Source organism: Nyctibius grandis, chromosome 8 (assembly GCF_013368605.1).
Source record: "Nyctibius grandis isolate bNycGra1 chromosome 8, bNycGra1.pri, whole genome shotgun sequence".
Lineage (NCBI taxonomy): Eukaryota > Metazoa > Chordata > Aves > Nyctibiiformes > Nyctibiidae > Nyctibius > Nyctibius grandis.
In genome coordinates, this window is record NC_090665.1 from 50,059,891 (window position 1) to 50,087,805 (window position 27,915).

The 27,915-nt window shown below is 37.8% G+C and overlaps 1 protein-coding gene across 1 annotated transcript; it reads left to right on the forward strand.

Moving 5' to 3' along the window:
• Nucleotides 1–247: 247 nt before the first annotated feature.
• On the forward strand, nt 248–27,581 carry MSH4 (mutS homolog 4). Its single transcript, XM_068407136.1, has 20 exons — nt 248–611; nt 1,989–2,153; nt 3,886–4,049; nt 5,253–5,363; nt 6,588–6,703; nt 7,322–7,495; nt 9,933–10,105; nt 10,884–10,951; nt 15,100–15,174; nt 15,598–15,662; nt 16,191–16,360; nt 18,610–18,746; nt 19,180–19,283; nt 20,108–20,232; nt 22,021–22,221; nt 23,423–23,541; nt 24,082–24,210; nt 25,102–25,276; nt 26,970–27,058; nt 27,394–27,581. The coding sequence occupies exons 1-20, from the start codon at nt 248–250 to the stop codon at nt 27,577–27,579; spliced, it is 2,910 nt and encodes a 969-aa protein (XP_068263237.1). The 3' UTR covers nt 27,580–27,581.
• The last annotated feature ends 334 nt before the right edge of the window (nt 27,582–27,915 follow it).

The window sequence follows — 27,915 nt, forward strand, 5'->3', positions numbered from 1 at the left end:
CCCGTGGCCGCAGTTACCACCGTATCGTTTATGGCCGTACCGGTAACCGCGGCCTTGCAGCTTTCCCCGTTAACCAGAGCGCCCCTCCGGGCACTGTGGGGGGCTGTGCCGCCGCCGCGCGCCGGCGGGAGCGCGCGCAGCAGGGGCCGCTTCCCGCCCTCCCCTCGCGAGCCGTCCGGCGCGGGGCGGTGCGCAGCCTCCCGGCGGCGGGTACTGCGCAGTCGCGGTGTGGTGTGAGCCTGTGCGCATGCGCGGCAGCCGCCGTCGCCGCCGGTTTGCGCAGAGGCGGCGGGCCGGGGGCAGGCGCGGGACCCGCGCGGTGGCGATGCTGGAGGGGAGCGGTGAGGCGAGCGCGGGCGGGCGGGCGGCCGCCCCCGCCGCCTCAGACTCCTACACGGGCCGCGGCTCCTCCACGTCGGGGGTGGGCGGGCGAGCGGAGCGGACGCCCCGCTATACCCTTGGGCTGCTGCAGACGCCGCGCAGCACGGGGGAGAGCACCGGCGACTTCTCCAGCGGCGGGGCGAGGCCGGGGGGCTCCAGGGGGGAAGGCCTCACTCCCAGCCGGGCTGCCAGCGGTAGCAGGGTGAAGCCGCCGGTTTCCGGAAGAGGAGGTGGGGTGCAGCGTTGCCATCTCTGTCCGGGCCTTTATCCCTTTCTGTGGTCCTCCTGCCCTCTTTGCTTGGGTCGGGCTTCGGAAGGGCTGTGACAGGCGGTACTTGTACTGAGAAGGAGGTAGCAGCATCTCTTTGTCGTAGCGACCTCTTCGTTCAGCCTGTCAGAGCAGTGGTTATCGTTCCTCGCACTTCTTTAAATAAATATTTTGTGTGTGTGTGTAAGCTTTTTAGATAGCAGTATCTGAGTTCCCTGCTGGGGGTCAATAAACTGGCTTGGATTGCAACACAATATTTGCTTTACTAGAGACCTGAATCACATTCAGTTGGTTAAGGGTTTTGGTTTTGTGGTTGGTTGGTCGGTTGGTTTTGGGGGGGTTCGTTGTTTTCTTCTTTTAGCTTGGCCTTTGAAATAGCTTAAAAGTGCTGTTATCCTTGGTGTGTTGTAAGTACGTGCAACACTTCTATTTGCCGTTGTCTACATAAAGCTGCTGTTAACACCAGTCGCCTGGCTCCCCCCCTGAGGACGAGACCCCTCTACAACTCGTGTACTGAACATATGTGCATCAAACAGTTCATAAAACTTGATCCTACTATCAAAGTCTGTATCTTGACGGTCAGAAAAAAAAATGGTTCAAAGTGTATTTTTTTCAGTGGAAGAACTATAAAAAGGATTGGAAATTCTTTTAACACTTGCTGAAATGCATTCTGAAGTACGTACGTCTGCATTATGCATAAATTGGGAAGAAAGTAACATGGGTTCGGGTAACGTATGTGATCAGTGATGAATCCTAAAAAAACCCCAAACAACAAACAAAAAAACCTTAGATTGCTAATTTGAGTAGAGCATAACTTATTTGCTAAATGTTGGTTTTAAAAAATATCTGTAGATGGGTTGGTTAATTTGACCTTTAAAATTACGTTTTTCCCCATGTTATGCCAGATTCAGTACATTCTAAGATAATAGTAAAGTGGCTTCTAGAATTCATTAGAATATGAAATTACGCATTTTAAAGTGACTTCTGTTGTGTTATTTCAGTCCAGCAATGTAAACGAAGATTTTTATTGGCACTGCAAGTAATGTCATTGTGGAAAATAACCATATCGATACAAGTTTGTTTTCAAAACAGACTGATTTTTATTTCATTTTATACTTTGGAAAGCTTTTATAGAATCACATTAAAGGTATTAGATATAATAGGTAATATAAAAAGGTAATAGATATCTCTCTAGTAAGAAAAATAAAGTTTTCTAAGCTGTATATTTATATATTGCTTTCTGAATAAAAACTAATTCAAATCTTTTTTTTTTTTTCCCAATTAAATGATATACAATTTAATGTGTCTGTTTTCAAAAGTTATTTTTTTTCCCCCTCAGAATCATATTTTGGGGACAAAAGTTCTTGTGTAGAAAATACTAGCACATTGAATTTCACGAGTTGTTCTTCTGTGCGAGGCCAGAATAGCGCATGTGTAGGAAAAACACCCCTCTCTTCTAGTAGATGTGTTCACAGAAGCCATACCCCTCTTATGGGATATTCAGGTAAGATTAACAGCTATTAAAAGAAGTCGTCCTACTTATATTTCTTACATTATTTTATTAAACATACTTTAATGTGATACAGTAAGATACTGAAACATACTCAAAACACAAAACATAATGTGTTTTGTACTACGGAGGACGCCTGCCAATGAAAGATGCACTCATAGGGGAAAATACTATTGGTACTGAGTAGATGCTCTGGTATTGCAACCTCTTGTCACTTACTTTACGTTCATGTACAAATTTTCAGTATAGTTGGAATTCATACTTTTTTCAAATTGTCAAAAATTGAATTATTTTTCTGGACATGTTGGTTTGTGTGGTGACTGAACTGAAGAGCCCGAATTTATGCACATTGATGATCAGGGTTTCTTTTTAGGCTTGTAATGCATTGTATATCACCTATCATGATGTCATTCTCAAGTTTCTTGATGCAAGTTCTATGCATTTTACGTTGACATCTTCAAAGATGTAAAACACTAGTTCTTCAGAAGAACACTTAAACAGTAGCTCATTAGATGTACGTTTTGCAGTGCTTACGAACAAAGCTGTGTTACAGGGTGGTGATGCCTTGGGCCGTGTTATGTGTATCTGTGCTCTGGTAGTGCAGCAGTAATGGGATTCAAAGTTCGTCCTTTCACAATCTGGCTAAGCATTATCAGTTGAGTCTTTAGTGTTCTTCAAGTTATTTAATGGTAATTCTGTGAAGCAACTAAATTAGTTTAAAATTGATTTTAAAAATATTTTCTGTTCCTGGTAAGAATACAAATTGTCTCTCCGCTTGCTACTGAATTGAATTATTGTTTTGCAAAATGTAAGTAATGTGAAGCTTGTAATTTCCTACAGCTGTTGTGATCCACAGTTTTCTTTGTGACTACTCCAGGCATTGGGGAATCAGAGTAACTATGATGTTGAAAGCCACAGAGCGGATTTCTCTAGACTTTATGCAACTTAACAATGAAACAAACGCACATCTTAAGTTTCCTTTGATTTTACATGTGTGGTGTTTAGTCTGGAGGAAAGGAGGCTGAGGGGAGACCTTCTCGCTCTGTACAGCTGCTTGAAAAGAGCTTGTAGCGAGGTGGGGGTCGGTCTCTTCTCCCAGGTAACAAGCGATAGAATGAGAGGAGATGGCCTCAAGTTGTGCCAGGGGAGGTTTAGATTGGAGATCAGGAAAAATGTCTTCACCAAAAGAGTTGTCAAGCACTGGAACAGGCTGGCCAGGGAAGAGGTGGAGTCACCATCCCTGGAGGGATTCAAAAGCCGTGTAGCTGTGGTGCTGAGGGATATGGGTTAGTGGTGGGCTTGGCAGTGCTGGGTTAACGGTTGGGTTTGATGATCTTAAAAAAGGTCTCGTCCAACCTAAACAATTCTATGATTGTTTGGTTCTATGTTTGTGTGTGCGTATTTGTTCAGTACAGAGACGGTGACTCAAACTGTATTTTCACTTGCTATGGAAACATGATTAGTTCTGACAATCTCGAATGCATTCAGTCAGTCTTTTAATGTAAGAGTATGATGGTCATACTTTGGAAGGTGTGCCTTGTCTGCATGGTATGGCAAATAAGGAATTCGACAACCAGGATTTTTAATTTTTAACTAAGTTGCGTAAATTGAAAGGGCTTTCCGTGGATATGGTAATATAAACACACATTTCACTTGGAGTGTCGAAGTATGATTCTGTGAATGTGAAATAGTGTCTCGTAACTGAATATATGCGACTGTTTTACAGTTACATCCTCATCTTCAGCCTCTGCTCATACTGTTGCGTCAGTTATTGTAGCTGTAGTAGAAGGAAGAGGCCTTGCTAGAGGAGAAGTAGGAATGGCCAGTATTGACTTAAAAAATCCTGAGGTGATATTATCACAATTTGCAGACAATACAACTTATGCCAAGGTATTGTTACATACTTAATTGCTGTATCCTTTACAGGCTAATTATTGTGACTTTCTTTCTTAAAAAAGGTTATAACGAATGGGAAATTAAATTTTTGGTTCGTAGAAGTTGTTTCTCAAAAGTTAAAGTAACAAGTTCTAGAAAATGTGCAGGGCTAAAAGGGCTGCTATTTTCTTTACTGTGCCTCAGATCTTAGATAAAGAGGAAAGAATGTTTTGCAAGAAAAGAATAACCTTGCTGCAAAACATAGCGTGTTTGAACTATGTGGGAGTGAGATGCCTTGTTTTGCAGAGCATTGGGCAATACATGGTAGTAGAACTTGCAAATATTTTTCATCAGGCAAAAAAACTCTGACAGCAGAACTGCATAAATGTGTGTGTGTGGGCAGGGGAGGGTAGGGTAACTAGTGCTGGCTTTGTACGGTTGCATAAACATTCCTTCAGTTAGTCTGAAATGAAATTCACTCAGTTTACAGCCAAGTGTTGTGCCCACCAGCACTGCATACTGTACATTAATTTGGAGAGTAATCTCTGGTTTATGCAACACCAGCATTCATAAAACATTTAATGGTTTGTTGGAGTTATGCATGCTAGAAAATAATGTGGCTTGTAGCATCTTTGTAATATTCAAAGAAATAAAAACTAAATTTAGTTAGGAGAGTAAGTAGATGTCTCTGTTCAGCCCGCACCCAGGGCTAAACACTAACCAGTTGTTCCGTCACCCAATCTCCCCTCCCTGACCGAGACAGGGAATTGGGAAAAGGAGGGAGACTCTTGGGTTGAAATTTAAACAGATTTCATAAAATAAGGAAACCAATATCAATGCTAATACAAAAGACACAAAATTATACTCAGCCCATAGAGTGGTGGCAAGTTCCTCCAGGGATCACAACCATCGAGAATAGAGGAGTAGGAGAAAGAGGGATGGGAGAGCAGAGCCAAGAGCCCACCATCCCCAGCAGCTTCCCCATTTGTAGTGACCCTGAGGTCAATGTCCCAGCACACACCTGTGGGCCAGCCTGGGGCAGCTGCCCTGGGTTTAACTGCTCATGGCCTTGATCACCAGCCACAGCTGGGCACACACTGGAACAACATGGGACAGAAAAGGGATTCTATACATTTTATCGCCACAAAACCAGGACAGGAGATACGACTCAATATATTTTAGATTATATGTGGATTTTTATTGATTTTTTTTGTTCAGGTTATTACTAAACTCAAGATTTTAACACCACTAGAAATAGTGATGTCAAACACTGCTTGTGATGCAGGGAACACAACAAAATTGTTCAGTCTGATAACAGAACATTTCAAGGTAAGCTCTTAAGTTTCATTCTGTATTTTAGAGTTCTTGTTGATAGCTTTTATATGATTGTTGATTTTAGAGTCTACCCCAACTTCTAAAACCTTAAATGCAGACAGATTTTGCATTTTCTATGATTTTCAGGCCTGATTTTACCATGGTAAAGAATAATCTAAATGCAGCTCCAGCGCTGCTAGTTCTAATCCTCACAGTTACAGACATATGACTGATTAAAGCCAAAAGTTTTGAATTTGCGACATTGAAATAATTTGAGCAATACTGAACCTAGGAAAGATTCAGAGATGAAAAAATCATAGAATCATTTTGGTTGGAAAGGACCTTTAAGATCATCAAGTCCAACCGTTACCCCAGCACTGCCAAGGCCGCCACTAACCCATGTCCCTCAGCACCACAGCTACACGGCTTTTAAATCCCTCCAGGGATGGTGACTCCACTTTTCCTCATCCTTTGTCACTAAATCAAGCGTTTTCCTTTGCTCCTTCTTTGTTTTCTCAAACTGATAAATAGATGGGACTAATGTATCACAGAATAGGGAAAAGAGCACTGGCAGAGTAAAAGAGGGTGAAATGAACTAGTATACATAATTCATGAGTAGTAAAGCCTCAGAACTTTTAAAAAACTGTATTAATTACTAGAATTGCTTCCATGTCTACACTGCTGATGGCTTCTTCACAAGACCTCTTCTACTTCCTGACCTCTCTACTCTTTTTCGTGGATAAATCACTTGCATATCACACACATTCAGTTACGTTGACCTGCATATCTTTATTCCCTATTTACCATTGAAGGCTTGATAATGATCCCTTGGGCTTAAACCTTGGCAAGGGAAAACTGCAGTTTGAATGTGAGCATCGATGATAGCATGAAAACAGCTCTTCCCGAAAAGTCATGAATTCTAACCAAATCCGGGTTAAATTGAGAATTTGGAGTAGCTAGTTCTTGAGAGGAAAAGCAATAACCAAGAAAAAGCCTATGTTAATTTGCTCAGAAAGGTAGAGCCTTTTTATATGTGCTCACTACCAGAGAGAAGGAAAGATGAGTGACAATGTTGTGGCTTGCTTGTGCTAATGAGCTGGAATGAATACTTTGACAAAGACAGACTGCTGAATCAGTTGATAGATTTTCTTGGAAAGACGTATCACTAGAAAAACAGAGAAGTCTGATGAAGAATTCTCTGTAACTTTTTAAACTATTTGCTTTTCCCCGTCTTCACAGAATGTGACTTTTACAACGGTCCAAAGAAAATACTTCAATGAAACAAAGGGCTTGGAATACATAGAACAATTGTGTGCGTCTGAATTCAGCACCATTTTCATGGAGGTTCAGTCAAAGTATGTTTAAATAAGGAAAAAGCATACTGTGTCCAGATAAGTTTTTAACAGCTTTTTACATACTTAGTACACAAGTCTGTGGCTTGTTGCGTAAGTTAGAAAATCACAACAGAGCTGTTCTTTTTTGCTTTGCCCTCCAGTGTTTGTTTTATCTAGAAACTTAACTAGAAAGCCCATTACAGATTTTTTTTTTGTTTTCACAGCTTTCCACTTTTTCATTCTTTCCTTAAAGATACAGCTTAACAGCTACGATTGCCTTTCTTTCTGGCCTCAGCAAATGTTTTCCTTGTACCAACAATTTTAAGTAGTGATACTTGGTGACCTGGGTTTTCATTTCAAGTCACGTGCAACTACTGAAATATGTATGTTCACAACACCAGCTATATAGCGTGGGGTGTCAAGTGTACAGACTCAGACGTTCATGCGTATTTGATTTACGTGCATATATGTGCACTACACGTGGGTTAGTGCGTACTTAAACCATACTGCTTTTTCGGGGCTATCAATCCCAGTAGTTGTCAAGCAGAAGTGTGAGTGTGGTTTCTGTAGTGCACCGCTTGGTTTTGTGTTATTTAAATAGCACTATTCAACGTTCATTAAAGATTGTTTCTTTCCAAGGTACTACTGTCTTGCAGCTGCTGCAGCTTTGCTAAAATATGTTGAATTTATTCAAAATTCAGTTTATGCTCCTAAATCACTCAAGGTGCGTTTCCAGGGAAGTGAGAAAACAGCTATGATAGACTCATCATCAGCACAAAATCTTGAACTAGTAATTAATAACAGAGATTCTCGGTAAGAATATTTAAACTTACAAATTACACTTTTATAAAGTTATATTTCACCAAGTTTCTTTGACATTTGTGTCAAAGAGCTGACCATTGTATTTGTTTCTGTGTGACAGAACATTCAGAGTTTTTAAAAGAAATATGTGGACAGAGGAATGCATTACAATTCAGCACAAAATTTCTAGCATAGGAAATCCTACAGGTGAATTGTGGGAACAGAGGATACATAGTTGTCTTTACATTGATGTTTATATTTTATTCAAACTTGTAAGTGATCTTGATGCAAAATTTCACAGATTGTGAAATGGAAGAGGCCACATTTCTGCAAGAAGTTGCTTATGTTGGATTAAAATGCCTAGGTTTTATTCATTTTACACAAACACTCCAGGCTTGAAAAGGTGGTTTTGTTTTCCTTCAGCTCTAAGGAATAGTGGCAGACAAAGTGATTTCTATAATGATGGTCACATGCAATGTGCTACTTGATTGCATGGTAGTTCTCCACAACGAGAACAATGCTTGGAGCACTTGCTTCACCAGGAGTTACTTGCCTTCTAAGCAGAAGCTGCAAGGCTTACCTTCTCAAGACTGTTAATGCTGCTGGAAATAAAGACAGACTTGGAACTTGCACTTTGCTGCCTGCCAAGTTCTGAGATCACCTCTGCTTAGAAGTCCACTCATCACCCTGATATAAAGGGGAGCCTGGAGATTCCTCACTGGCCAAGTATTACTCTTAAGAGCTTTCCACTTGGAGAGATGTCATAGAATCATAGAATGGCTTGGATTGGAAGGGACCTTTAAAGATCATCTAGTTCCAGCCTCCCTGCTGTGGGCAGGGTCATCTTTGACTAGATCAGTCATCCTTACCCTTCTGCCACTGCTCTTTTTTTTTTTCTTTTCTTTTTTTCTTTTTTCTTTTTTTTTTCCTGAGGATTGCAGAGTGTACAGATCTGTTCTTCAGAAGTGGGAGGTAATTATAGTTTCTTTCTGTTCATCTGTCATGCTCTGCCCCCAGTTCCTTCTTTTTTGCTCTGTTGCTTCATATGTAACTGCAGGAGCCAGCCACTCTAAGATTGGTACCCTCAGAGCAATATTTCTCTGAAAGCTGTTTGTAATTCTGGAGATGGTTTTGAGAGGAAGGAGGTCACAGGAGGAACTGTAAACTGCATTAAAAGTCTCTTTTTTTTTTTTTTTAGCATTACTGCTGCTGTATTTTTGCTGACCTAGTGGCAAGTTTGAATCAGGCAACACACAGCTATTTCCAGTACATAGATCTTACCCCTAAAGCCTGGTTAGATATCTTTATATCAATGTTAACAGGTAAAAGTTAATAGTACAGGCACACACCAGAAACACCTAAATCAAGTTCTTGTGCCAGTATTAATTCTGGAGAGGTTTGTCTCTCTTCATTTACTGTATAGAGAAATGACTCTCAGTTACTTAAAGGTAGGCAGTGTGGATACTATCCCAAATGTAGAGTTCCCCCTAAGTGTTGTCATGAGTTGCATCTTATGGTAAATGTCCTTAATAAAACCATTTTTTATTAATAAAAATAATAAAAAATGTTGCCCCTTTTTTAGTTCTTGACTGTTGCATTGTTCTTTTATACCATGGTATTTCAGGAGTTTCTATACTGTCTATCTGATTTATCTTCATGCTGATTGTTTTGTATACTTCTATCAAATTTCTTCCTATTCAAATTCTGTTCTCAATCATTATGTTTATATGGCCCCAGTGTTTTCACTGGCCTTCTTTCAAGCCAATAGCATTGAAGGTTTCAGGTTTCTAAAACTGTTTAGGTATCTGCTAGATGTAAATATTACGGGCTGTTTATTTTAAACAGATACAATCAGCCCTTAAGTGTGTGACCCTGGGATGTGTAACATGTGAAAGCCATTAACATGAAAATAATATTTATAAATCATAAGCGTGTAATTTGGTTCCTGTATGGACTGTAAGTCAGTTCTTAAAAAAAATAAAATCAAAGCTTATTTCTCTCTTGGACTTCTAAGCATTTTAAATAATTTTCAGAAATGTATTTTAATGAAAATGTTCTTATCAGTATTTGATCTCAGATTATAACTTGTCTCCTTTGTAGGGTTAGTTTGTTTGTTTTTAATTAGTTCAATTGAGAGGAAAAATGTGAACTGCACCACTGCAGTAGGAATGGAATACTACTACAAAAAAATTAGGAAAATACTGAGTATAAATGTATTTCTGTACTTTGGAAAATGTTATAATGAGGGCTTAGATTAGATTAGATTACATTAAATTACCTGACTTCTAACTTGCTGTAGTTCATATAATATACATGGCAAATAGGAAGGTGCTAAGCACCCCAAAAGCATGCCTCAAATTTGTAGGATACTCCTACCTGAAAATGTCATTTGACATTTACCATCTTTGTTTTTGTGAGTGTATTCTTCACATCTGTTTTGTTTTCAAAGGAATGGTCACACGCTTTTTGGTGTCCTAAATTACACTAAAACTCCAGGTGGAAGTCGAAGACTGAGATCCAATATCCTGGAGCCACTAGTTGATGCTGAAACAATTAACACAAGACTGGACTGTGTTCAGGAATTACTCCAGGATGAGGAGCTCTTTTTTGGTCTTCAAGCAGGTATTAGTTTATTTTTTAATACATAGTATTATATTTCTTTTTAAACATTTTTTCTGATCTATGAAAGTATGCAATGTGACTCAGTATGTTTGAAAAGTATTTTTTTAATGATTTGTCAGATAACACTTATATAGTGGACACTTAATTTTTTGAAGTAACCTTTATTATGATAGTGATATTTTTCTCAACTTTTTGCTAAGAAAAGTGAATTTCTCAGATAAAGTAGATAGAAGTCAGTGAGCCAGTAGCTTTTTTGAAGAATTTGAGTTTGTCTCTTTACCTCTATGGCTAGACACGCACTATGTTGGAAGGATACAAATATACATAATGTATACATTAAAAAACAAATAAAGACATTGCTTATGTAATACTTGTGTATGCATATTTTTTTCCATTGTTTTATGAAACATAGTGGTCCAGACAAATATAAAAAAAAAGCAATACCAGATTATGAGTTAGTCCCCCTGAAGCTGGATCGTGTAATCTTTATCACAAGAGAGATATGATTCAGTCTAACAAAAATAATATTGCTGAATTGATATATGTCCACCTGTGCAATAATCACTACATGCTTAGGTATAGTAAGTATAGTTATGACAAAATAATTTAGATAGCAGCTATTTTTAACCTTTTTTTTTTCCCTAGTAAATAATTTGTGGAGATAGAATAAAAGAAAAAGATTAGCATAAGTATCACTAGGTAATTGTGTGCATTTAAAAAAAATAGATTTTATTACAATTTCAGTTCAATTTCTGATCTGCTTACTTTTGTTTTACAGTTATCTCAAAATTCCTGGATACAGAACAACTACTTTCAGTTTTGGTGCAAATTCCAAAGCAGGATACAGTATGTTTCGAAATACACCTTAGATGATCAGTTATGTAACACGCAATATATAAATGTGATACCTATAAATATGCATGATACGATAAGAAAAAGACTTCACCTTAAAAAGACATGGAGTAATGTTATCGTAGATCGAGAGTGTATCTTATTTTACAGCAGTAGGAGATTCTCATAGGAGAATGTTAGGAAAATTTGGGTTTGCTTCAATATCACATTGATCTTAATTTATGCAAATTGACTGCCGACAATGTTTACTCCCCACCTTTATTCTTCATAAGTGCACATCCTGTTCAACAGCACTAGGATGAGACACAGGAATTTTCTTCACATCAGCATAAAAAGAAAAATTGTGTAACAGAAATTTACTCTCTTATTTTTGGAGGTTAATACAATTTTTGATAGCCTAAAGAAAATTAAGCATCTTTCTTACTAGAAATTAAATAATTTCTTAGTTTTCATGTAATACAAATCAGTAGAAATTAGTCTTTATTGACTGAAAAATTATTTTGAAAATGGTTCTTAAGAAGCACTCTGGCTTTGCTCAGCTGTGCTTATAATACACATAAACGTAAATCTGTATTCAATTATTAAGTCAATCGTGTAAACGTACAAAGCCAGAAATGGGACTTACCTGTTAGTTTCCAAGTCACAGACATTGGATGAGCTAAGTGCAACTTTTTCGCAGAGTTAAGTGTTTCCTCTGAACATCAACCAGCTGACAGAAAATTACATACTCACTTGCACAGCATAAGCAGTACCAAATGAGACAGAAGTTTCCCTCACACCGACTGTTCTCACAGAGAACCTTACGTCTCAAGCACAGAGAGCGAGATGTAGGTTATGAACAGTGTCTGGAAGTCCCTTCTGCATTCAGTTCTCAGCTTGACCCGTGCTTCTCTGTTAGCCTTTGAATGCAAGGAATAACTAATGTGTTGGAGAACTGATTACTCTTAAGTTTTCTCAGGGTCCTGTCTTATGGACTAAAAGAGAGCCTTGCTCTGATCTGTTGCCTTAAATCACGCATCTTACAAGGCAGACCAAAATGAAATGCAGATAAAAGCATTTATTCATAAAAGCATAACTAGACAATAAAGCTATAAATGCTTACAGCAACATAGTTCAGTTGAAAGACAAGCATTACTTTATCTGCTTATGTTAAGGCTTCAGCAGGAAGGTATTCTATCCCTTACCCACTCGACAGTGGCAGCCATGGTTTCATTCTGTGTGAGTGCCTTATGCCTCATGTTGCATCTGTTAGAGTGCATTCAGGAACTTGACCAACAGAGACGGCTTCCATCACGGATCACCTTTGGGAAAATTACTAAACATACCTTCAGATTCAAGTTCCTTAGAACCCCTTTTTCCTCCTTAGTATTTACAGCAAATTTCACCTTTGAAGTCTTTTAGGAGCTCGAGACAGATTTAATCCTTCGCCTTGAAAATCACGCTGTAACGTTTTTAACCAGGAGATGTGATTAATTAAAGGGAAGTTTCTCTTCCTTCAGTGTGCCAATGTCTCTTTGTTAGACTGGAGGTCAGCTCCTGTTCTTAACTAGTTTGTAAACAAAAATTGCTGGAGGGGGTATGAACGCTTTTTCCCTCCTAGTGACTATTAATGTGTTTCAAAGAAAGATTATTTTTTTCATCAGACCTTGCCTCATTATCAATCTGTATGTTAACACATACAATACAAATATCAACACAGGATAAATACATGTAGCTTACTACTGGATCTTGGCTGAGACCAGACATGACAGTTAATTACAGTGAGCTTGAGATAACCAGATCTCAACTTTTTTCTACCAAGCATACGAAACCATTCCATTATAAGTTACATTTGCCTGCTGTACTTGAGTAGGATATTTCTGTCAATGCTTTTGAGGCTTATGCTTGCCTGTGTTTATGCTGGTATGCCAGCATCATAGATATTTACAACTCTTTCACCTCTCAGTGTCTTCTTATGTGCTGACTTACCTGCTTAGATAAATGACCTGTCTCATGCCAGTTAAAGAAATCAGGTACAGACTCCAGCAGGACTGTAATAAATGCAGATAAATCTCTTCAATGACATCCCAAAAGCTGAATGTTTATTGCTCTCAGATTTCCTTGTTGAGATCTGTAACATGAAGGAAAGATCAGCTGTACTACTAAAACTGTCAGACTGGATTCCTTTATGTATGGAGGACCATGTACACCAAACTTTTAACTGCAGTGTTTTCAATCTTGACTGGATTCAATATAGCAGAGTTTACTATTCATGCAACAGACACGTTCATGCAAGTGCTAACTCAGTTGCTTTTATCAAATGCTAGATTAACCCATTCAGTATGTTCTACTCCCACTCTCCATAAAAATTTTCATTGCAAAACATTCCACCAGTCAACAGATGAGGTGCTCATCTGAAAAGCCTGAGATTTCAATCACTAGAAGTGTGAGTGGTATGTTCAACATGAGCACTCTCATCCTAAGGAGGACCATCAACTGACATTCTTGCTGAGATATGTTACTTGATAAATCATGTCATCAGTGAAATCAAGTACTTCCTCTTATGAAATCTGCATATATAAGCAAATAAAAGGTATCTGGGAAAAAAAAGGGTTTTCCTTAAAAGACCCTCTTTTCTCAGTCCTGAAGGATCCTTAGAAGTTGGATTAATATCCAGCTTTTGGTGGAAATGAGGACCACCTGCTCTGGATTACTTGGTCACCCATCTGAAGAACAAATTCAATAGATTTTGTGCCTGATGAAGTTCCAGGCATGTGACAGATTGATTCCTTCTCTCACAAGGAGAAGGTACCAGTATTTTTGGTTTAAATGAATTTCCAGGAAATACAAAGTTAAACTAGAGCTGATCCACTGACATAGCACTGTAATCTGTAGGACTTAAGTCTCTAGCACAAAAAACAAAGTCAGCTGCTTCTGTGAATCGTTGTGCTTTACGTATCAGAGTGCCTGTGGACAAATTAATTTCAGATGCTGTAAAGGATAGGCTTGCAATGTGGTCATTAATGAATCATAAAGAAGTAACATTAAATAGATTCATTTTCTCCCTTTGACCCTAAGGTGCAGCATGTACAAAGGTCCACTTTTAACACCGGTTCAGTTAAAGTTCCTGTAAGAACTGTTTTAGCAAAGGTCCATTTCATTATGCAATACCAACTCTTGACATATGACCATATCTGTCCTTTTGATGTCTTAGTCCATCACAGGTCTGAGACTCCACATTTATTTGCAGATTATGATTCTTCTGTTCACACATTTAGCATTGTTTAGTCCTGTCTTTTACAGAAAACAACTTTATGTAGAAGGTAAGATAAGGCAAGAGATGTCCTCTACCACAAAAGTAAAGAGTTACTGTATATGAACGAGAAAAGATTTCACACGGGGTCATGCTCCTATGTTCATGTTGAAAACTGACACTAGATTTTCTTCGGAAGCAAACAATGTGCTTATCTATGTTGGTTTCTTAAAATCCTCTCGCATAATGCATATGTACTGCCTATGTTATGCAGTACATATGCTATGCCCTAATATCAGCAGCAAAATTCTTTATCATAAATGTTAATGGGGCATCCAAAACAAGGTAGAATGTGTATGTGGACAAAACGTATTGAATAGCAGTCATTGTAAGCAAAATTTTTAAACATTTATTGGATTTTTTTTAATTACATGGGCAGATCTGTAAGGATGTAAATATATTAACCAAAGATAAGTCAGCCAAATTGGGTTGTGTTTAACAGCATTTATGAAAAGGGCTATGCTTGATTACAATGTGTAATGTATTCGCTTTGAGAGAGTCTACAAGCTATGTAGAGCTTGTGTAGAGCTGTGTATATGTAGGAGATTAAAAGAAGTTTTCGTGGCTTAGGTTAGCAGAGTGTTCTCAGTCAATCATTATCGGTGCAGACATGAAAATATTAGCTACTGATGGGCAAACTATCACAGTAGGCAATGTAAAATTTAGGTAAAAATCTTTTTATGCAATAGTTATACATCGAGTTGTCAAAGTGAGCTTATAAAGTATTTTAGCAATTTTCATTAAAAGTATAAATGTGTTGCAGTTAACTGTGAGTTTTGCTAGTTCTTAAGTACTTTTTTAAACAGACAGACATACAAACACCTCCAATATTTGTAACATTTTTCAACAGGTTAAAGCTGCTGAATCAAAAATAACTAATTTAATCTACCTGAAGCATACTGTAGAACTTGTGGAGCCTCTAAAAGTAAGCTGTCTCATTTTTTTTTTATAAAGTACAGACCATTTTGTCCTTATTATTATACAGTGCAGTTTGTTAAGTTTTTTAGAATATAGAACAGAATATCTCAAGTTGGAAGGGACCAATAAGAATAATCAAGTCCAAAAAAAAAAAATTTATATCTTGCAGAACACGATGCTGCCGACATAGTCTGTTAATTCTTAAGCCAATTGAAAATATACAGTTGAGTCTGATACTCTTAAGAACTGGATTCCTACCATTACCTGAATAATTGGTTTTACAACAAACATTTAACTGAAGCTCCTGTGCAGATTCTGCAAGCTGCTTATGCAACTGCTAATAAGCCTCAGTGAATCTAAGAACTTTCAGTCCTTTAAAAGGGCTACAAAAAGAAGTAACTGTTCATGCGTGTATTTTAATCTTCAACAGGCTGCTTTAAGAAGCTGTAACACACCGCTGCTGAAGGCTTATTACAATTCTCTTGAAGATACAAGGTATTTATCATAATACTTTAGCTAGTATGTTAGAAACTCTCATCTTGCTTAAGAATGTCTTAAGAATGTCTGCTGATTTGAAGTTACAGGTGTAGCTCAATTCTTTTGCCTAAAAGCTGATTTTAATTGTCACAAATGCTAATTTTCCACTAACTAAAACAAATGCCAAAACAGAAGGTTAGCTATGATCCTGTGATTGCTGGTGAACCGCACTCCATTAGAAATAATTCTGAAAAGACAGAAATAGTGGCTTCCTAGAGTCCCCATAATAATGCAAAAATCAACTGTTGCCTGTATGTTTGAGAAATAATTGATGTCTCCGAAAGATTTGAATGATATCTTTGGTCAGACTTGGGTATAGTCATACTTCATTCTGAGGCGAAAATAGACATGAAATTTAGTGTTTGGTTTTAACAGTAGATAATTTGCTTCGGTTATTTGTAATACTCTTATTTGTAATTTTGGGACAATATTGCAAATAAAAATCATAAAGTATGTAGCTAATTAGCGATACAACTAATATTGCAGATTCGGAATTATACTTGAAAAGATTACAACTGTAATTAATGACGATACAAGGTACACAAAAGGATGTCTGAGTATGAGGACCCAGAAATGCTATGCTGTTAAGCCTAACATCAATGAATTCCTTGACATAGCTCGTAGAACGTACACAGAAATTGTTGATGACATAGCAGGTATTTATAAACCAAGATTTTTATTTATTTGGAGTTCAAAGAACATTGCACCTGGCATATAGAAGCCATTATCTTCTGGAACGGATCTCTGTGTTTTAGTATAAAAATGTTGATTTGTACCTAAAGGACCATCTTCTTAGTTTACTATTATCATTGGAATCTTAAAAAGAGCATCAGAAACTTTAGCATCTGTCATATGTTGTGAGCTTCCTGTTTCCTTCTAGTCTTACTTTCTACATAGTACACAATGAAAAGTACAGACGCTATCGTTTTTTATTTCCTAAACCTTCCAAAATTTGGTAGCTGCTAGGATTCCAGAATGTGTGAACAGATGTGTCCCCCTTGCCCATTTTCACTGTAGCCCTGCTTGCAGAAGGGATTCTTCTCTCTTTTTACTGGATTAAACTCTAAGTGACTCCAAGACTGAAATATTGATGTTGTCTACCTGGACTTCTGTAAGGCTTTTGATACGGTCCTCCACAGCATCCTTGTTGCAAAATTGGAGAGAGATGGGTTTGACAGATGGACTAAGGAATGAGGGATGTATATGAGATGGGTAAGGAATTGGCTGGATGGCCATATCCGAAGAGTTACAGTCAATGGCTCAATTTTCGAGTGGGGTCCCTCAGGGGTCTGTACTAGGACCAATACTATTTAATATCTTCATCAGTGACATAGGCAGTGGGATCGAGTGCACCTCAGCAAGTTTGTAGACAACACCAAGCTGAGAGGCGCAGTTGATTCGCTAGAGGGAAGGAATGCCATGACAGGCTTGAGGAGTGGGCCTGTGCAAACCTCTTTAAGTCCAACAAGGCCGAGTGCAAGGTCCTGCACATAGGGCAGGGCAATCCCCAGTACCAATAGAGGCTGGGGGAGAAATGCATTGCAGAGAAGGTCTTGGGGATACTGGACTTGGGAATGCTGGTGGACAAAAAATTGGACGTGAGCCGGCAATCTGTGCTTGCAGCCCGGAAAGCCATTGTATCCTGGCCTACATAAAAGGAAGCGTGGCCAGGAGGTCAAGGGAAGTGATGCTCCCCCTCTATTCTGTTCTTTTGAGACCCCACTTTGAGTACTGCATCCAGCTCTGGGGTCCCCAGCACAAGAAAGACATGGACCTGTTGGAGTGGGTCCAGAGGAGGCCACGAAGATGATCAGAGGGCTGGAACACCTCTGCTAAGAAGGCAGGCTGAGAGAGTTGGGGCTGTTCAGCCTGGAGAAGAGAAGGCTCCGGGGAGCCTTTCAATATGTAAAAGGGGGCTTGTAAGAAGGAGGGAGAAAGACTTTTTTTACCGAGGCCTGTATTGACAGGACAAGGGGCAAAGGTTTTAAACTGAAAGAGGGTAGATTTAGATTGGACATAAGGACAAAATTTTTTACGATGAGGGTGATAAGGTGCTGGAACAGGTTTCCCAGAGAAGTTGTGGATGCCCCATTGTTGGAAGTGTTCAAGGTCAGGTTGGATGTGGCTTAGAGCAGCCTGATCTAGTGAAAGATGTCCCTGTCCGTGGCAGGGGGGATTGGACTAGATGATCTTTAGAGGTCCCTTCCAACCCAAACCATTCTATGATTCTATATCCAGAATGTCCTAAGTTGCTAGTCTACGTTGTGAGGGGTTGGAACATGAGAGTGGGCAAGCTTAGAGAAATGAGCAGCAGGGAAACACCACTTAGTAACTCCATCCTTTCTTCTCACACAAGTACTACACTATTACCCTCTTCGCAGTATCGGGAATTCCCATGACTTAGCAGTACATATTCTTCTGTCATCTAGCAGTTCCCACATACGGTACCTTCTCAGCTAGGAACAAGATGGATTTAAGGGGGGGGTTACAAATGTAAAGCATTACCCTCAGTCTGGGGAAGGAAGATTGCTTAGAATCATGGACTGGTAAAAGCTGAGAGTCCCTAGTGTACAGTTCGTATTCTGTCTACTGATTCCTTTCCATAGTTAGGACCACCTGGGAGTCGGTCAGATGCATGAACTGTCTTTAAAGAACACATGAATTTTCGTGATTCTGGATACTTTTTCCTGATAGCTTTGAGCAGCCAGATTTGTTACACTAATACGTTACTTAATAACTCCCTGAGACCCACTTCTAAGGCCTTTTGTCATGTTACTTACCTGACACATTCAACGCCTATAACTCAAATTAACAGTGTGCATCTTTGTATCAACACAAACATGTATGTGTGTGTATGCGCATGACTGTATGTAATTTGGGTCAAATCTTTATTTGTGGTATGTAGGTATGATAACACAACTTGCAGAAAAGTACAACCTACCAATGAAAACAAGTTTCAGCTCTGCTCGTGGATTTTTTATCCAGATGACTGTTGATTGTTCAGCACTACCCAATGGCCGGCTTCCTTCAGAATTTACCAAGGTATCTGTACTAGATATGTTTTTTCATAATATGTTTGTATACTTAATATATATAAAGTGTATAATGCATTAATAAAGTACACATCATACAGTAATTTAAGCAGCAGTTAAAATAATTTCAGTGAAGGTATCTAGAAGTAAATGAAGGTATAACTGGTATGTTTTTATAACTGCCCTATTTCTAGTTATACTTAATATAGTTAGAAATGTGCAATTACATGCAATTATGTTGTGTGTAAGTATAAAGTTGTATACCTTGCTGATAACTGCATTCTCTTATATGGATTTTTCATTAAAGCTTATATGGGAAAAAAGAAACCAGGCATCGTTTTTTCCCGCTTTTTCCCCTGTATTGTTCCTAGTTTGCTTTTTAGAAACTATTTTTGTTTCTGATAATACGTCAGGTTCTTATTGTTGGTTTGAATTCCCTGTAGATCACTAAAATGAAAAACACATACAGCTTCACTTCAGCAGATTTAATAAAAATGAATGAAAGATGTCAGGAGTCCCTGAGAGAAATATATCACATGACCTACTTGTAAGACCATTTAAAACTGTTTAATATTTGCTAACTACATTTATTTTGTCCAATTAACAGCTAATTTAATGTTTTCTTAAAGCTACCTTTCTGTTAAGTTATGGCTACTTACAGAAATAATCCAAAATGACAGTGATCAAAAACCCCACAAAGTGTGTAATGTATTAATGTGGTTACAAATATATAGGCATTTATTAAGAAGGGTGGCCGTCATATTTAATAAATTTTTATGGGTGAATTATCAGCACAAAATGACACAATGAATGCGTTTATTTTTGTAATGCAGACTCGTTACTTTTAATCAGTTCCTTGCATTTTCAGTAGAACTGTCTGTTTCTGTATTTTGTCCTTGTCATGTTGCTCTGTTTCAGAAGACTTACTCTATTTCACGTCTATTTCAGAAGACTTACTAAGTGTAATGTGGCACGTCAATTTTATGGAAATTCTTTCTAGAAACCATGTGGGAGTTTTAATAACATGAAGGCTGAAGGGAATTAGAGCTGCATTTGACGTGTTCATAAAACATACTTGATTCCATAGCTGTATTTTTAGTTCATTCTCTTTGTGAAGCTTTCTTGTGAGCTGTCGGTATTTGAGCTGTGTGTCTTGTGTCTGATAGCAGAATTTGATCTGAGATTATGGTATAAGATCTTATGCTTCAAAGAAATTTATACATTTGCTTGCACCTGGCAGAGATGATTGCATTTTATGAGTAACCTATCCTAATGCGCACAGTGTGAACATTATTAACTTGCTTTATTTCTGTAAGTTGTATAAAGTGACAGTACGTACTGTGCAACAACTAAATCAGCGTCTTATTTCAGAATAGTGTGTAAACTACTGAACGAGATCTATGAGCACATTCATTGCCTATACAAGCTGTCTGACATTGTGTCAATGCTGGATATGCTGCTTTCATTTGCCCATGCCTGCACTCTTTCTGATTATGGTAAGTTTCTTCTTTGATTCCATCATGGGCCAGATAAAGACTCTTCTGTTGCAGAATATCCAGGCTGTTTTATCTGGCTCTCCAATTGCTAAGCCAACATCATTTATTTTTTTGGGGTCTCAGTAGGTTTTAGGTGAGTGTCTCTGGTCTGTCCTTGCCAGTTTTGTGCTGATGTTCTTTCTGTTTCCATTCGTTGAAATTACATTCTGCCATTCAGCTGCTGTAAGCCTTCACAGACAGTCTTTTCAAGATGGCCAGTTTAAGCATATTCTGTTCAAAAGCACGAAGTCTGTGAACATTCCGAGTTTACATTTCTCTTCTGAAAGGGCACAAGATAATATAAGCAGATCAACATAAAGTATATACCATAAAACAAAATATGTGGCTACCTTTGTTTATCTGCTTCAATTTCTGTAGCACTTTTAGACTTTTTTGTCTTCTAAGGAATCCAGGATCATGTGCTTACCTGCATATTGTTCATCCTGCTTCTCTAGCCCAGTTCTGCAATGTACAAATGAGCACATTGTCTTCAATTAATGCTGACCTGAGATAGTTATCTACAGTACAATATGGTGTAGACAATAAATCAGGTCTGGAAGCCGTCTCAGGAGACGTATTAGCTCATCATTACTGATGCTGCTATGTAATTTCCAGTTCATAAGCAGGATCAGTTTACTTTGCAGTATGGACTGTGGATCTTCATGTGCTGATGATTCCAGTCATAGCACATGAATTGATACATAACTAAACAGTAACTGAAATGCTTGAGGCATCACGTTTCCCCCCCACATGAATCGGAGCACAGGTTTTCCTCAACAGTAATAATAAGACCAAAGCCACTTAGCTTCTCCGATAAATCTACACCTGCTGTTTGCACAGCCAGGCATGAATGTATATCCACCAAAAGAAATGGACTGTCATTTGTAGCTTTCAGTCCCCTTTGTCGCTTGACTCTCTCATCTAAATCATTAAATGACTAAAACCTACACCAGGTAATTAGAGTTCCCCAATGTTTAAATCTGAAGAACTGTTTTGGCAGTTCCTTCTTGAAGGCTGCTCCATTTAAACAGACTACCAAATTTAACAACACTTCTTTGTTAGCCTGGAGTACTGCCATTGAGGTAGACAAAGAGGAGGCATACAGAATAGGTTCAGAAAAGAACTGTATTCTGACAGAAATACATACAGATAGTCCCAGTATCAAATGGGTCTATGTAAGCATAGTATACACCCAAATAATCAATATGATAAAATATAACAAAAATAGAAGGAATGCTATTTCCTTGTTTCCCATGCTTATATAATAAGGTACATATGTAGTAGTAATTCATGACCCCTGTACTTTATATGCTCTTAGAAGTATAAAAATAAATTATTAAAAATATATTAGCTATTAAACTGGCTTTCAGGTTTTCTGTTTTAATTACTTCTCAAGTTTTGCTCTTTGTGTTTTTCTTTCTTACTGGAGTGCAACCCTACTTACTACAGAACACAAACACAGAATGTTAATTTAGAAATGAAGTGTTAGTTGTAGTTGTAGGGTTCTTTTTGTAGTACTAAATCGTGAAGACTTGCATGACAATCAGAATCTATACCTGAAGGTGGCTGGTAATTCTTCCTGAGTGCTGCATGTTAGTCTTGCTCAGTACAGGAAAGTAAAAGGGAATTAGGACCACAGAGTTTGACTTCTGCTCTGCAAGAATTACTTCATTTCAGAATGCACTAGTTTAATAACGTAAAGGTTTCCATACTAACTCTGCAATGTTTTATATCCTTTTTCTCATTTAGTTCGTCCAGAATTTACGGATACTTTAGCAATCAAGCAGGGATGGCATCCCATTCTTGAAAAGATAGCTATGGAAAAACCTGTGTCTAACAACACCTATCTGACAGAGGGTAACAATTTTGTCATTATTACAGGACCAAATATGAGTGGAAAATCAACATATCTAAAACAGATTGCTCTCTGTCAAATTATGGCACAGATTGGTGAGTACGAGTGTACCATATTTGTAATATTCTGCAGCACATTTATTGTTTTCTAGTTAAAAATATTTATGAAGTTTAATAATTTGACTTCTAGAATAAGATTTTATCTAGATAGTAAGAGGTAATTTTTAGTCCGTTTGCTCCTACCAGCTCTTGTGTTGCTGACAGAGGCCACTGCAAGGTTTTGGTCTGCATTTGGAAGCTTATGCGGCCCCATCTGTGCATCTGGAAGCCTCCTCAGTCTGTCTTTAGGAGAAGCACAGCTGTATGCTTTTAATTGTTGGGAGCACCTTAACCCAGTCTAGCACCTTATGCTAGACTGATAGCGAGAGTCCTTGAAGTATGCCCATCGGGCTACGTATGTGTTAGTCACCCCAAAGGAACAGATGAACTTGAGCATACCCCAGTTATGTAGAGAAACATGCTTGCAGCCAAACAGAATTAACAGATAAATAATCAACTACTTCAAATAAAAGTAGCAGTAAATACTGCAAGGTTCTATCACTAAAATTATAAAAGCAAAACAAATACTTGTAAAGTCTACCCGAGATTCATCCCTATACTCAGGAATTCCTCATGATTTTTACCTTAAAGATGAAGATAAGGCTGGTAGCACAGGAGAAAGACCTTAATAGGTTGACCCTAACTCTATCAGAATGAAACTGCTTAGCAGTGGAGAACAAAATCTGTCCCCCATGTGTTTGTGGATCCAATCCCCAACAACTGCAAGTTCTTCAGGAAGTGCTCTCAAAAACATAAGTTTAATACGAATAAAGGAGACTGTAAAGTCTTTTGGCAGGTTTCCTGTTCTTTTGTATTCAATAAATATAATAAGCCTCAAAGTCTGATAAAGGCAGTATAATCTTGGTTTTGGGATGAGTAACTCAATGGCTACAGAAATGTAAATTAATCCTAGTGTTTATTCTCATTTTTGCATCCCTTCAGACTGACACACAGCTTCAGGCATATTATTTCTTAAGATTTTACTGATAAGCTTCCTTAATTATGGTATCTAGATGATAATTTTTTCTTGTAATAGTGGAACAAATCTTATGAAACTTTATAGAATAAGATGCATTCTCTACAGTGCATAAAGACCAAGTGTAAAACTGATTTTTTTTTTTTCCCCCACTGACATATTCAGGCAAATTGGCATTTGTGGCACTGACATGAGAAAACTCCTATTTTACTTGTTTTGTAGGTTCTTATGTCCCAGCAGAGTATTGTTCTTTTCGAATTGCAGAGCAAATTTTTACCAGAATAGGTATGGATGATGATATAGAAACAAATGCATCAACATTCATGAAGGAAATGAAAGAGGTATTAAACATAGCTAATCCAGGGTCCAAGGCCCGTTTTTACTATTAAGCTAATAGAAATTGTATATTTCCACTGAAAGAGTGTACTTTGAAAAGTAGTCAAAAGTGCAGCTTTCACCTGTTACCTTGATGATAAACCACAGAAAACCAGGCCATACCTTAAATAAAAAGATATCCCAATATGAGTAAAAATCAGTGCTCTGTTGGACGGTAGCTTCAACGTTTTGTTGTTTCTTAGACCTTAAATGATTATTTGTCGGAGCCTAATCCCTCTCAATTCTCTCTGCTAAACTGATATTATTTTGAGGGAAAGTGGTATGTTCAATGGAAAAGAGTGCTGTAGTATGAGTCTTTGCTTGATTAGAACTGACAGCTCTTTGAAAGCTGTGAAAAGGTAGAATTTGTGGATCTGACAAGATCTTAATTTCTGCATTAAGTTTCATTTGACTTACACAAAGCGTTTCTCTTAGCAACAGTATTCCTATCAGGGTTTTTTAAAAACGCATTTATAGGAATGATAACACATTAAATATTTTCCTAGGTAACATACATCATACAAAATGCTAATGACAAATCACTCATCATAATTGACGAACTTGGCAGAGGTACCAGTGCTGAAGAAGGTATTGGCATTTGTTATGCTGCCTGTGAATATCTGTTGAATTTAAAGGTAATTCTGTTTCGAAAAAAAATTAAGCCTTATAATTTTTTTGTCATCCTGAAAGTAAATATAGTATTGTCTCATAATTTAATTTGAGTTTTGTAGAGATTTCTTGCCATACAAGCTACTATGAAGAAAATTAACTCTATCCTAGCCAAAACCAGTACACCGGTTACCATCTCTTTCCAACTTGCTCACAAGCTTGCATTTCTGTCTACACGAGAATAACCCATTCTCTTCAGTTTTGCTTAGTACAGCTTTGTATGTTTGAGTGTTAAAGGTGAACCTCTTTACCTGGCTGTTATCTTTCCAAAGTACAGTGGTGGCTCCACAAAACTTACGAATTGGTCACAGAGGTTGGAGACTTGTTTTAAAAAGTGGAAGATGGTTTTAGATGGGTTGTAAGTTTCACCTCTGTTACTAGTTAAGTGATCAACCTCAGGCTGTTGTCAGCTCTTTGAAATAAGTGTGAAGGTGTTCAGTTTCTCATCAGAGTTTATTCAGAGTACTTTTGTGGTTTGGTTTGAAAAGATCAGATATTTTCTGTAGCTTGTACTTTTGGCAAAACAGTCCTTGAGAGTATTAAGGCAACCATTTGACAGTCATTCAGATTAACCCTAGTCAAACTTTGTAAGCATTATGGATTTCCTGTTAGTTCTGATATTCTTTTCCTTCTGTTGAGAAAGGAGTGGGAGAATCCCCAGCTGGAAAAGATATCCTTGCCAATGGTACGATTCACCGCTTAAAGATTTTAATTTGCTTTAGCAATTTAAAGACAGCTTTTCAGTGTTTTGGAGTAAAAACCTGGACATCTTTGAGATCATTTAATTTTTCTTATTTATTATAATTTATTCCAGGATCATTTCCAAAATAAATTTTCTTTCTTGTTTCCTTATTTAGGCATTTACATTGTTTGCTACACATTTCCTGGAACTTTGTCATATAGATGCTTTATATCCCAATGTGGAAAATTACCATTTTGAAGTGCAACATGTGCGAAGCAGTGCTGGAAATAAGGAGAAAATTGCTTACACTTACACACTCTCTAAAGGATATACAGAGGAAAAGAACTATGGTAATGGATTCCACTATGACTTTAACTTAGTACAGGTGGTATAAGATACTATTTCAGTTATTAGGCATCCAACAATATTTTTCTGCTGACAGATTTCTGCTGAGTTTATATCTCATAGAGTAACAACTGCAGATCTGCAATATGTTCCACACACTTGTGTGTTTTAAGTAACCATGTAGTGAGAAAGTAGTTTGGTGTAGTATGAAGAACATATATGAAATTTCATAGTGAAAAAAACGTTTTAATAACGTCGGTAGCGACTTGATTCACCTCTGTTCGAATGAGATGAGCCATTCTGAGCACACAGTACTTGAGTTGATTTTATCTCTGCTTATGGAAGCAAATGAAAGTTCTGGAGAGACTTAAAGCTGTGAATGCTGAGGTTTGTGTTACATAAAACTCTCTTATGTGTCTGCCATAAGTAATGATATATCGGTTAAATAGCAGCTTGGCCCTTTTTGATTAGCAAAAAGGAATCAAGTTTTTTTAAAAAAGGTCAGGAATTTTACTGTGTATCAGCCTAAGGCTATTTTGAGAGGTTCCACTAAAGCATCAGTGTTCTCGGGAAGTGGGTTTACTTCACTTTTAACTTTAGAATAAATCATACTGAAGACTGTACAGATTGATGTAAAGATTGTCAGTAAAGAAATGAGTGAGTGACAGTAAGGCATAACTACATGTTTTTAAAGAGTTACAGAAATCTACATGTTTCCAAATACCAGATTCTGAAGTGGGATCCTTGATTTAGGTGACATTTAATCAATTGGAAATTAGCTACACATAACTTTTGCAAGCTAGTGGTAACTGAAGGCTACAAATTATTCCAGTTAAGCTTCAATTAACTGGACTTAAAACATTTCTTTATCAGAATTTCAGAATAAGTTTCTTTACCTTTGGCAGCACACACTCAATTTCAGATGCTACACCACCACTAACTCAGAAAAATCGTGTGTTTACAGAGTATTCTCAGAGATCAAGAGACCTTTAGTAACTCAGTGTTGGTGTCTTGGCTTTACCTTACTTGAGCAGTTACATTCTAATAAAGAGTGCAGGGGCTCTTCTTGACCCTTTTTAATTTTTAACCCTACAGTATTAAAGCACCTGATGAAGCACAGAATTTCCTCAGAACAGCCAGGGCCACAGGCAAAGGAAAAAGTAAAAAAATCATGTTAGGGCAGAAAAAAATATTTTACATCTCTTTCTTACCTCAAGTATCTGGCAGTTTGGCTACTGGCAACAGAGTAGAAGTTGGAACATGACATCCGCATCCACTGGATGTCTGGATGTAATGGAGAGCACATTTAGCACAACCTTAGTATTTTCTGGCCTGCCAAATTAAAAAACTAAACACAGAAAGCTGTTAACACCACTGTGCCGTTTTTCCCCTTCAGCCCTAAGGTGTCTCATCCTGCCCAGTTACAGTGTTACCAGCAGTAACGTCGTGTGGAAGTGTATCTTAGAGGTAGTGTTACAACAAAGCAGACGTTTTGTTCTGTAACTCTCAAATCCATATTGTTTATTAAAAAAAAAAGAAAAAAGGAGACAAAAAGAGAAAATTTATATCAAAGTTATTTTAATAAAAATGAAAACTTCACCCTTTCAAAAATAGGCTAAGTTAATTCTGGCAGATATAGTGTGGAAGGTAGGAAAAAAAATTACACCAAAAATCCTATTCTGTGTTTTATATGTTTAGGATTAAAAGCTGCAGAAGTTTCCTCCCTACCATCATCCATAATTTTGGATGCGAAGGAGATCACAAATCATGTTGCGAAACAAATTTTGGTATGTAGTAGAAAATGATAATACTGTAATTCACTCTTTTTATAAAAGTCCAGTTTCTGAAAGGATACAGGATAAGCACTGCCTATGGTTTTATGAAAACAGATTTCATTAAAATTTATATTTCTGGAACCAGTTATAAAAGATTATACTGAAGGTCACTGTTAGGTGACAACACAAAGCAGTCCTTAGGGTTAAGGAGTATTGGATGTAATGTTAGTGTACAAACCAAGAATCAGGAGATCAGAAATAGGCTGGAAAATAGCCAATATTAGTATTTTAATAATAAAGCATAATTGATTTCTTATTTTAATGCATGTGTATGTTTTTAAGAACAGCACAGGCAGAAAAGCACCCCTGAGATGATGCAAGAGAGAGCTGTATACCATTTAGCAATGAGATTGGTGCAGACTGCCAGGAATTCTCGGTTGGATCCAGACAGCTTGCGTATATATTTGAAGGGCTTGAAGAAGAAGTATGAAGCCAGTTGTCCTGCATCCGGACAAAATGATGAGCAACAGTAATGTGTAACATAGGCTGTTGCTCTAATTTTTATGACTGCAAGTGATTCTGTTTTTTTCCATAGTATTAGAAAACACTGCTTTTCACATGTTTTTAAATTCTTAGTTCTCAGTCTAAATTATACCCTCTACTGAAAGACCATATCCTTCATGGTTTCTTGCCCCAAAACATACCTGAAATAAAAGCATTTACTTTGGACGAGGAACACAGTTCTTTTTGACAATGAGCTATATCCCTTTCATTATTTTAGAGACAAAAAGCTGTATAATATTTAGTATTTTCTACGCGATATATCTGACATTACAGCTCTTAAATCCGATGCTAAAGATCTTGCCTAA